At 44.8% G+C, this 12,390-nt stretch overlaps 1 protein-coding gene across 1 annotated transcript; it reads left to right on the forward strand.

The window, feature by feature from the left end:
* The first annotated feature begins 225 nt into the window (after nt 1-225).
* LOC119403208 (translocator protein) lies at nt 226-11,810 on the forward strand. The gene is made up of 6 exons (XM_049418227.1): nt 226-303; nt 1,601-1,616; nt 1,698-1,900; nt 5,477-5,578; nt 10,446-10,658; nt 11,616-11,810. The coding sequence occupies exons 1-6, from the start codon at nt 226-228 to the stop codon at nt 11,790-11,792; spliced, it is 789 nt and encodes a 262-aa protein (XP_049274184.1). The 3' UTR covers nt 11,793-11,810.
* The last annotated feature ends 580 nt before the right edge of the window (nt 11,811-12,390 follow it).

Raw genomic sequence — 12,390 nt, forward strand, 5'->3', positions numbered from 1 at the left:
GGTTCTTGGTCCATCCCACTTTGTGTGTGAGCGCAATTACGAAGAGGATATCATTATCATCATCATCGTCATTATCTTAATAATCATCATCACCTGTCACTGTGCGTTTCGAAAGGAGACACCCGTGTGATTCATCTCTACACCACTTCATCGAAGACAAGGAAGAAGAATTGGAAATGGCGGGATAGACGTCAGCCGACGGCAAAATTTCTGGCCATCGTTACCATGATGGGACCAGAGGAACCGGCCAAGTACCACCGCAAAACTACAGAGCAAGGAAGGATTCGCGCAAGGCGCCACAACGTAAGTTGACCACCGTGCTTGTGAGCTCGCTGAAAGCCGCTGATATATAGGCCACTTTGCCGTTCCGAGACAAGATTTTGATGCTATTCATGCTTTGCAACCCGAAATATCTCTCTGAGTTTAGCTACACTTTCAAGTTTCAAGCGTCAACAGTAATGCGGCAGAAGGGAATTCCGCAGATTTTGCACACCTTCCTTTCTTCTTTGTTTGTAAGTCTCTAAATTTTTTCGGCAAGTTTCGCAGCCTATAGCAACAGAGCGGATAATGTATATATGTATAGTGATTCAAAATACTACAGACTTATACTGCAAGATAAATGGAAACTAGAGGAAGATATCCACATTCTAATAAACACGAATGACTATAATCTCATAGATAATAAGATGTTGCTTTTTTTTACCTGATAACAAACCCGTGAGTTCATTCCTGACAGCTTAGACTAAACTACAACATTCAGGCGCGTCATACAAAAGGCTCTTGCACTCGAATTTAGGTGCAAGGACCGTCAAGTACTAGAATTACTACACATCGTCCCAGAGCCGCTCATCATCCAAGTGCACCCGCATACGTCTGTATGCGATTTCAATACGTAAGATGACAGCGAATGAATGAATTTCAATGAACAATATGCCTCCATCCCTCTTGACAATACGGCGGTGGTGCGCACTGCTAATATATCTGAGTCGGTGCTGCGCATCCCCGCCTTTGGCTGATCCGTGCTTCACTATATTCCACGTAGAAATCCGCGTACATCCTGCGTGCCAATGTCGGGCTACCTTCTTTCCTCGCTAGGGCTTTTGCTGTCGCCTGAGATAGCAACGGCAGAATTCAAAAAATGCGTCGGGTGAGGGCAGGCACACATATATAGTTCGCTGCCCTAAGGAGCTATTTCAACTGAACTAAGTGTGGGAAAGGGCAATGCACATTGACAAGCTTCAGCAGCAATAAATATGAATCAACGTGCTGTCTTTTACTCGACACATTTTCGTTTCATTGAAGTTACATATAAAAAAAGAAACTAAGGAATATTTAATTGATTCCGGTCTGTGTTTCGCATAACCCTATTAGCCGCTGCGTCCACGTCCTCTCCTTTGTCTGTTGTCTACTGTTCGCGCTAAATATCATTATGACTGACTTGTTCCAACTCGCCCAACAAACAACGTTGTTGAACCTTATTTTCATTATTGCAAACTTAGAATCTGCTTTATGTATAGTACCTGCGAGTGCATCTGATATTTGTATTTATATTACTATGTTTTCTCATATCTTTTTGTGTTTTTTATGCCAAACTGTACAGGGGAGCCGAGACCTTCGTCAGGCTTTCCAGCCTTTTGCCCCGGCTTCTTCCTTTCTATGAAAAGGAAATAAAACTTCACTTCACACACGCGTCTCAGATTCACCGGCCAGCAGCTACATCCGGTCTGAGGCGTCCACAGTAATCGGGAGGTCTGTCGACGCGGACCCGGCCTGCTTCAAGATGAAGTTCGGCATCGTCGACGTGTCCGGACTGGAGCCGCACCATCCCCACCATTCCGCGCCGAAGGTCCCGGCTCACAACAGCGCCGAAGGGTGCGGCGACGTATGCCCCTTCGCACAGGTGAGTAGCATTCACTGTCATTAACCGTGAATGCCATCACCGTGAACATAGAATATTGTCCACCAACACGCGACAGGCAAGCGGTAATTTCTAGCCGGCAAGCACGTGGAGATTACGGGGAAGAGTACATAATAATAATAATAATAATAATAATAATAATAATAATAATAATAATAATAATAATAATAATAATAATAATTGTTGGGGTTTAACGTTCCAAAACCACGACATGAGTGCGAGGGACGCCGTAGTGGAGGGCTCCGAAAATTTTGACCATCTGGGGTACCTTAACGTGCACCTAAATCTAATTACACGGGCCTCAAGCATTTTCGCCTCCATCGAACATGCAGCCGCCGTGGCTGGGATGCGATCCCGCGACCTTCGGGTCCAAAGTTGAGCACCATAACCACTAGACCACCGTGGCGGGGTGGAGGAAAAGTATGCATCTTTTCAACGAATGCTCCCTGGGTGCCAGTATAGTGCCCTGTGGGGATGTTGCAAATATGCGCGACCCGCCAAAAATACGTACTGCCGAGGAAGCGACGTCGCGCTTCTCACCCCCGTGCAACAACACGGAAAGGAGGTGCGCTGTATATTCATTGAAAATGTGTATACACCTTTTTGCAGACGGCTCCTTGCGCGCCGCCATGAGCCCCTCTGGACTGTGGTAAATACGCGTAACCTCGCAAAAACGCACTGCCGAGGCAGTGACGCCAGCCTTTGTACTCCCGTGCAACAATCCAGAAAGGAGGTGTTTCTCCTAAGGTATACGTGCCTTTTCTACAACGGCTTCTTGGGCTCCGCCATAATCCTCTCTGCGCTGTTGTATATGACCCCCCAGAAATGCACTGCCGAGGCAGCGACGTCAACCTTTCTACTCCGGTGCCACAGTCCAGAAAAGTGTTTCTGCTCTCCTGCAAAAAAGGTCTATACACAAGAGCCATTGGGAGGCTTGTTATGATGACGGCTCCGCCAAGAGCTACTACGAACCAAAGGACGTTTTGAAATGTCAGGCTTTCATGCGGTGCCTATTTCCCGAAAGCCCACGCGTGGCTATGAGTCCCGAAGAAACGGTGATGCACTGCCAGCGAAGGTGCCATCATCGAGGCTACAGCTGAGTGACATCTCTTGTTCTCCTCTATCCCTCATGTGCGTACGCGTATTACCAATTGCCGAATACTAATGACCCACACGCATCAGCAGCGCCAATACCGCCACATAGCGGCGTTGAGCATAATTAGAGAATCCGAAACTATGATTGCAAATGGCGGTATGTGTGCTACGCAGTCACTGGTGTGAGGTGCACGACCATTACTTACTTATGAATGCACAGTGGCGCCATTTTTTTTTTCCTTTGACGAAAACAGTTAACTAAGAGGGAATAAAGCAGTTTCCTATAAATAATGCAATATATCTATTTTCTTAATATGCGAACACGGAGACTTGTTGTGCGATTTGTATGATAAACCTGAAGAATATGAACTTCTCTTGGCAAAACACTGGCCTCGAAGTTGCTGCTTGTTACAAATGCTTGCGCACAAATAATTCGGCAATCGCATTTCGGCTCAACGTCCGAATCGTGAGTATATAAATCGAAACTTTCAATGACGTTCCATGTTGTACAGGATGACATTAAAATAAACGCAACGAGCGCATTGGATTTAGTTGCACAGAATTTGAGTTGCTCTCACGAATTCTCGCGTGCGAGTTTATCCTGCTTATTTATGAAAATGGAGTTTCTATTCGTGCGGCTTCGACCAATCTATGTTTCATCTATTTCAGATCGGGAAGCCTTATTGCGGCCTGGTAAGTCACACAATTTTTACATTTTTAAACGCGTCAGATATCTTGTTAATTGCTTTAGCGTTCCCATAAACCGATCGCCGTTTAGCGCACAAAATGTACAGACAGTTAATGAAACGCGAAAGCCAGTAAACAATGTCGCGATGTGGCGTCCAAGCACATCGACAAACAAACCAAGCATGCCTCAGCTTAGTTGGTTAAGTTGTTAAAGATTAGCTAAGTTGCTAACCTACTGGCTGATATTTCTCGTGGGCGAAAAAAAGCAATTAGGCCACAATTTAATCTGATGAATTCAAAATAATCGCTTTTGCAGCTTGTCTTTAGACCATGCCGGAAAGAAAAGTACCATGGATTCGTAGGTCATTCCAAGTGGATGTGCCCTTTGCGAAGTCAACGTCTGCAATTTGCAAATTACAATATGTGCCGCTGACTACTTATACAGAAAATTATTTAGTACGATTTGGATAATTAGCGCATTTCGCATTTTCATTTTCCAGCTAAACTATCGCCCGTTGGCCTCTTTGTTTTATCGAAATCAAGGATCGCAAATGTATTGCCTCGCAAAGGAGGTTTTCTGAAACTTCGTAAAATGTCACCCTAAATATTGATTTATTTCGACAGAACTAAATCGGATGTCACAAAACTGGGCCGTAGGTTGTAGATGAATAATCAGATCCAACGATTTTGAAAGTCGGGTCATATGAGGCGGGATGCTTAAGGAGCAAAGCCGGTAATTTTTCGTCGGTGTCCACTGATCTCAATAAAATTATATATATATATATATATATATATATATATATATATATAATATATATATATATATATATATATATATGCGCCATTTTCCAATAACTGATGCCCTTTCGATGGCGGGCTTGTCGGCGATCAGCCGTTTCTGATAAGACAGTCAGATATTTTATCGAGGTCACTTGTCATTGCCCGTTGCCACATTTCATTGTTGCCTGAATATGAACGCACGGCCGTCGTGGTTGCCTGCAGCAACTGAAGGTGTCGCGCTGCTAAGCGCGTGGATGACGGTCCAATTCCCGGCATGGAGGAAGGAAAAAGTTAGGGAGGGAGCATTGCGCAATCATAAAGAAAGAAAGAAGGAAAGAAGGAAACAAAGAAGGAAGGAAAGGAAGAAATAAGAAAAGAAAGGAAGAAGCAAAGAAGGAAAGAAATAAAGAAAGAAGAAAAGAAAGTAGCAAAGAAGTAAGGAAAGGAAGAAATAAAGAAAGAAAGTAGCAAAGAAAGAAAGAAAGAAAGAAAGAAAGAAAGAAAGAAAGAAAGAAAGAAAGAAAGAAAGAAAGAAAGAAAGAAAGAAAGAAAGAAAGAAAGAAAGAAAGAAAGAAAGAAAGAAACAAAGAGAAGTAGCATGTACTGCACGCACACACCAAGTTGCCCCCATTTTACCGGTAGGGCAAGAACTCCTGAATTTTTTGGTTGTCTGAAATTATTGATGACTTCCTGAGCAAGCTTAAACTTCCCTATACCTGTAACAGGACTGTTATTACCATTTGTAAAAGGCGATATCATAATTTCCTTTAAAAGACGCCGGAGTTTCCCATAAAGGCTTATCGCTAATAATAATTGTTGGGGTTCAACGTCCCAAAAGCACGATATGATCATGAGGGACGCCGTAGCGGAGGGCTTCGGAAGTTTCGACCATCTTGTGTTCTTTAACGTGCACATAAATCTAAGTACACGGCCTCAATGATTTTCGCCTCCATCGAAAATGTAAGGCTTCTCCACAATGTCATTTCGTTCTCGCAGCTGAAGAAGTACGGCGTTCCGGTGGTCATCACGCTGATTCCAAGCATCGGCGGTGCCTTTTGTTCTCAGTACCTCCGCAGAGAGCATCGTCACTGGTACGAGGTACGATGGCCAAAGCTGATCAATTGAATCGTGTCAGGTGTTTTATTGGTGCTATGTGTGCACGCGTGCTAAAATGTTATCACCAAATGAAATGATATGCCACATAATTATGTCGTGGTTTTGTCACTTTGGACCCCAGAATTTATATATCCCCGGCCGACGTGCAGAAAAGAGATAAGGCTACCGGCCTTTTGATACGCGGCGCGCTAGCGCACAGCGCGTGAAGCGTTCGTTATCGAATTTTCCAGACTTGACTTGTAACCGTGAGAAGTAAAATACACGAGTTAGTCGTCGTAGTTGGTCCTTTGAAATTCAGACATCTAACCGCATATCTCTTAGCTTACAGATAAGATATAACCATTCATAACAGGAACTACGAGATTCCCATCGAACCGAATACCAGTACTAATAATTATTGTTGGGGTTTTACGTCCCAAAACCACGACATGATTATGAGGGACGCCGCAGTGTAGGGCTCCGGAAATTTCGATCATCTGGTGTTCTTTATCGTGCACCTAAATCTCAGTACACAGGGCTCTAGTATTTCGCCTTCATCGTAATGCGGCCGCCGCGGCCGGGATTTGTTCCCGCGACGGTAATGCATTCAGTATTGCACGCACACACACAAACAGATAAGAAAAAGCGCTTTCCCAAACATTCGCACCGTGCAGTTGCCGCGCCATAAAACCACTGTCCGCTGGCACTTCCTTTCGCTATTTGTAATGGTAACGAAGTTGTTACGCAATAAACGATTTTTAAAAAAGCGAAATTATTAAGATGCAAGGATGACTCACGTGGCGATGGCATCGTCTAAGCATCCGCTTTGTCAAAGCCCGGGCGACTTGCAACGCAGCACAGGAATGATTATCAGTAGTACGTGGATGAGACAATGTCTTGTCTTGGCTTCATGCAGCTTCGTGACGTTACAGACTTGTGCCTGTTTCATGAAATGATGATGCTATATAAATATAAGAAATCTTCTTTCACAAGCGGACGGCTTGTCGATGAGCTGCGCCGGGAAATGCTTTCGAAAGTATTTAAATATCCATTGTTGGGTAGCGCACAAACGGACAATACACGAAGGAAGGAGTATATACTGAATCTAAGCATAATGAAGATGATTATAATTAAGCCGCTGTAGAACTGCGTGCTTAGATTTATGCGCAGGTTAAAGAAATAGCAAAAATAAATCTGCAGTCCCCCACCAGTACCTACCTCGTAATGACCATATCACCGCTTTGGCACACAGAACTTCCAAATTTATTTTTTAATATACTGTCTAGTTTTACTGATTATTTGCACGTGACGTCATCAAACACTTTTTTGTTGTGCCGTGTGCAGCTTCTACTGTGTTTCAGGACATAAGCGCATGATACCGTTGTGTTGGCTGTACAGCAAAATGGCTGCTTCGGTGACGTCAGGAGATGAAGCGTTCGAGACAACGACGCTCATTTCATGGGCGCCCGATGTTGAGGCGTAGCCATGGTTACGCCTCACTGTCTCCGGTGGCACAGTTCCCTTACAAAAATTAATTTATTCAGTCTATAGACTGTCTAAACCCATTTTTAGAGTGTCTATAAACTGTCTAAATATACTTCTGTAAGGGTTGCGGCCTTCAGCATTCCACGTATACGGTTTCCTAAATGAAATTCGCCAGCGTTTTGCAGACCTGGGACTAATAATCGGATGACGGTAATCAAATCTGCATCTACAACCATATGAATATATGATATCTTTAATTGCTACCTCGAATCATATTGTCGCGTGGTTGTGACGCTGACGAAGGCAGCAGTCGGAGGGTTCGAGACGAAACCTTTTATTTGGGCAAACCTGTGCCCGGTAAACGAGAAGTCAACTACAAGCGGACACACGCTGAACTCTGATAGCCGCAGACAGAGCATCGGCCGTCGATAATCTGATCTGCGGTAAGTAGTGTCGGCATTTACACGTGGGGCATCGAACTTCCGAGCCTTGTCGCTGGTGGCCGCGTTAGTTGCGGCATGAACTCAACTGCTCGCGTTTGCGCGCTCAAGCCTCTCGGAAGATTCTGAAATTACATGGAAGGTTCGCAGACATTCGGGTGCGGTTTGCGCCAGTGATTATATATACGCGTAACGGACCAGTCACATAAAAAGCAAATAAAGCGCGCGTGGCAATATTGTAGCGTTCGAATCTGCGGTAAGGCGAATCCAAGGTGCAACCAAATTACTGTATCTTCCTCTATTTCAATGCCCGTGGTTCGAAATAATTGCGTTATAGGCATATATCATTTTCGCAAAACTATCGCAGTACCGGACAAGCAGTTGGATATTGTAGTGAACTCACCGATGTATAAGGTACTTTTCTTGAAAAAAAAATGTGTTCAGTATTTTTTTTCAAGACTGCCCTCTATAGCATAACATTTTTTTTTTTAAACTTGGCTACATTTTAGTCCTTCCTGTTGTATAGTCCATACTTACTTAAAGATACGCTTGTAAAATAATAATGTGACTTTTGATATCCGCACTCACACGGTTTATTCGTAGTATGTGTGCGAATGGTTTCTATTGTTTTGGCGCTGAAATAACGACGATGGCTGCCTGTATTGCTATACGACCAATCTCCACTAATGTAAAAGCCCGACAGGGCTGAGGCCATGAGTGAATGAATGAAAGTTTAAAAATTTTTTCGCCCGCTATTTCGGGAACCTCCTATAATAGAAATAAACCTGCAATACCATATGCACGGACAATTGACGAATATACTCCCAGACGCATTCGTGGAACGCGCCAGGCCGCAGAGTTCGTATGGAGGAACGACGCGATGCGTGCGCTTACTGGCGGCAAAACAATGAGCATAGCGTGCGTGGCGCCACGGGTAATGGACCCATATAATACAGCGGTGTATACATACTCTGTTGAGTATAGGCAATTCTGACGGAACGCATACGTCACATCAACGCCGCCATTGCCTCCTGCATGGCCGCTGTAAAGTGTTCGTTTTATTAACCGTGCATCCCGCTGCGGCACCGCGCATGTGTTTTTCGTCAAGCCTTTCTGGTTACGTGCAGGGCGGAAGTGGCGTGGCAGCGCGGTGGTGCGGTTCCGCACCGTAAACTCTTTGATTGAGAGGACGGGAGCCATCACGATCTGCGCTGGCCGTGTGTTGTGCATGCAGCGCCTGGCTTTTCGGGCTTCGGGTCCTTTATATATAGTTTATTTGTATCTCTTCATTTCGTGAGTGCGTATGTTTCGTAAGAAATTTACTATACACCGTTCGTTTCACACTTAGCATTACCAGTCAATGATGCGGAAGCTATCAGCCAGTGGTGTGCTTCATAGAGGTTTTCAGCTTGTCCAGTAAAAGGGGCTTACGGAATATCGGGTTACCAGGCGATGCTATCGACATCTTGAGATGCTTCGTGTAACCACAATTATAGGCACGTTCGTTTGTTTTCGCCTAGTGTCCTTGAGGAAAAAAAGAAAGCTTGAAAAGGCAATTCGTAGGCCGCTGCCGAGGATTTACACCAGCAGAGAAGTGATGTGCGCTACTTAAAAGGACACTAAAGAGAAACAATGAATTGGTTTAGGTTGACAAAGTGTGCTCGGAGAACTCTTGTGTAGTTTATTTCACCACCATAGGTTGATTATTAGAGGAGAAAACCAAGTTCAAAGTTTCATTTTTAAATTTCGCGCCGAACTTTGTAATTCGTGACGTAAAAGACTTCAAGGAGCATTTAACGTATTTTGGCGCCACTGGCTCGACGAAATTTCCACAAACTCGTTATGTCAAGTCTCTGGCCCCTTTAGAGGACAATGTACTTCGATTTAACCGATGGGGAACTACGTAGGCCCAAGCAGGCGCCGTCAAAGATATGTGACTTCACGGCAAATGGTGCGGGAATTCCAAGGTGGCGTCACCACCTGTATTTTCTTTTTGCGCGTTTTCTCCCTTATTAAGCGTCTTCGCGCAGAAAGCGTGGTGTTTTTTGGTATCGTGGAAGACTACTTTACTAGTGCGAGAAAAATCGTTTTGCTCTTTAGTGTCCCTTTAAAAGATAATTTGAGCGCAAACACACGACACATTCACACATGCACGCATCCCCACATACAGGCACCGAACACCAACCAAACATGGGGTGTGTGCGGGTATGAATGTGTCATGTTTTTGCGCTCAAATTATTTTTGAAATGTTCTACCAACTAGCCCAATAGCAAGTTCTTTTAAAGTGCACCAGGTTTCTGCGATAACGACTTGCCTGGTTCATCTCGGCCCCGCCAGATGACACCACCTATCGGGCCTCTCACGTTTACGGCTGCCGTATCCAGCATAACGCTAACTCAAAGAAGTTTGCGGACAAACTAAAACTTTGCTGGGTTTCGCTGGGGCTCTTACTGGTACCCGTTGTCTTTGATCCGCGTTCTTGCGGTGCTCTCCCTCTCCTCGGTCACAACTGTCCTCTTCCGCTTTCCTCCTCTCTTTCTCTCTCTAGCTATTACTGTCATATTCACTCTCCTGTGCGCTCCGCGCTCGCTCTCTTCCATCGTCCCCCGTGCCAATAGATTCGCCGGCTATGCCGATTTCTGGCGCAGTGCTTGAAACATGAAGAAAGGACAGAGAAGATGCAGAGGAGCGCGAATTTTTCTCTTGCTTTTAGGTTTCGCATTGCGCCAGGAATGACATGTTTAGCAAGCATAGACACCAACTAGCCCAGGAAAGTGCGCTTAAGAGCTGCGCTTTAAAAGACTAAAGGCAATGTGCCCAATAGGTACTGGAGGATTGAATACGTCATCGGCTGCAGAACATAACCCAGCTTTTTTTTTTTTTTTACTATAACCGCTCAGTGCATTAATACACCCGGAATACACTGTGGTGCTTATATCTCGCAGAACCTTCGCAAGCCAGTGTGGTGTCCCCGCCAGTGGCTCTTCTTCCCGGTGTTCAACGCGTGCTACGCCTCGATGGGGCTCGCCTCGTACATGGTGTACGCGCAGCAGGGCTTCCACGGTTCCTCCAGGTTCGCACTGCAGCTGTACGGCACGCAACTGGCTCTCACCTGGATCTGGGTGCCGCTGCTCTTCGGACGCCGCAGGCTGGGACTGGTATACGCTACCATCTATACAATTTTCGATAGCGTTGTCATAGACATGCGCAGGGTTCCCCACTATGTGGTGGTGGTCGCGGGGGTGGGGCGGAGGGGGGGCGGTGGACAAAGATTTAAGTTATAGCTAGGTGGGCTAGTTCGTATCACGTATTTATATACAACTTTGAACGCAAGTAAACGACGCAGGATGAAGAAGGGTGACACACACACACACACACACACACACCACAACTTATCGTCGTGTTTATCGACACCATGATTTCACGTCGTATAACGTATATTTCCCTTGTGAAGTAGAATAAGCGTTCTAGTATAAAAGCATCAATGATAATGAGGTTTTCACCTTACATGAACTCGACCCCTGTCATTCTGCCACTGCGAGTTGTCGCATTAGTTTTCTTTATTTAGGGTTATTTTGTGCGAAATGACCGATTTTCAAAGCCACAAAGCCGTTTGAACCCATGAGGCAAATCCACAAGTTACAGATCATTCCAACGCTCACTGAACCCCTATCGTACAAGGCGCCACAGTTATCCCTGGTTTCTCTAAAATAATGTAACATGGAATTCGAGATCACGTGCAGTCCCGCAGGCGAAGCTTGTACATATTGAAGTTATTCACTGCTTCTTTTATATCACGCAAGGTCTTACCTCGAAGGCCATGCTTGTTCACAAATAACTATCCACCGTTTATGCTTTTCTTTCTTACAAGGCATTGGTGGAGTCTTAATGTTGGCAGGGTTCTCTGGCGCCACAAAAAAAAAAAATATCTGGTTTCCGTAAAACTATGTCACGTGACCTTCGAGATGACATGCAGTCGCGGTCACGTGCAGTCTCTTAAGTTATGCTTGTCGATATTGCATCTAATGACTGCTTATTCTTTTCTATCGTGGAAGGTCATGCTTGTTCGTAATATGACTGTCCACCGACTGATCCTTTCCTTTCTATCCTGCAAGGCCTTCGTGGACTCCGTGCTGTTGGCTGGGTTCTCCGGCGCGACGCTCTCGTCCTTCGCACCCGTCAGCGCTGGTGCCGCCGCCATTTTCGTGCCCTCCTTCCTTTGGTCCGTCTACCTCATGCTCACCTCCCTTTTCCTCTGGAGGCGAAATTCCATCATCATCAAGCATGGCTGAAAGAACTGGAAATTCTGGGCCCTCTCTCCCCACCGTATGGCGCACTAACTCCCACCCAATATTATTAAAGCAATGACGATCGAAAATTAATTATTGCCGCAACTTCGTTCCGAACGTACCGATTGCTTCGGTACTATTCTGTGCTTGTAAGGAAACGCTATAAGAACGAAGAATAAGACGCACCATGTTGATGGTTTGATAAAGTACAAGTTAGAACGATGTATGAAACACTGTTAAAGGAAAACTACTACCTGTTTTTAAAAAAATAGTATTAGAATACAGCTAACATGCTAATTGTAAGAAACTGTTATATAAAGGAATCTGTGACGAAATGCAAAGAAGCAAAAGAATATTAGAAAATTGCAATGTCCGTACATAGCTTGAAAAGAAAAAAGTATATTAAGCTACCCAGTCCAAGCCAATCACTTGTGTTATTGGTGTGACGGGTACGTGCAGACTGCAGAGTTCACCTCACGAAATGAGCTGAAGAAAAAGAATATTAGAAAACAGCTATGTTCATGTACAGTTTGATAAAATAAAACAAAACTACCCAGTCTAAGCCAATGACATGTGTGACTGGCGTGACAGGAACGATGTG

Source organism: Rhipicephalus sanguineus, chromosome 8 (genome assembly GCF_013339695.2).
Source record: "Rhipicephalus sanguineus isolate Rsan-2018 chromosome 8, BIME_Rsan_1.4, whole genome shotgun sequence".
NCBI classification, from domain to species: Eukaryota; Metazoa; Arthropoda; class Arachnida; order Ixodida; family Ixodidae; genus Rhipicephalus; species Rhipicephalus sanguineus.

Coding starts and splice junctions, on each gene's coding strand:
- LOC119403208 (XM_049418227.1), top strand. CDS start 226: ATGATGGGACCAGAGGAACCGGCCAAGTACCACCGCAAAACTACAGAG. Junction 1,901..5,476: donor ACGTATGCCCCTTCGCACAG/GTGAGTAGCATT, acceptor TCGTTCTCGCAG/CTGAAGAAGTACGGCGTTCC. Junction 5,579..10,445: donor AGCATCGTCACTGGTACGAG/GTACGATGGCCA, acceptor TATATCTCGCAG/AACCTTCGCAAGCCAGTGTG.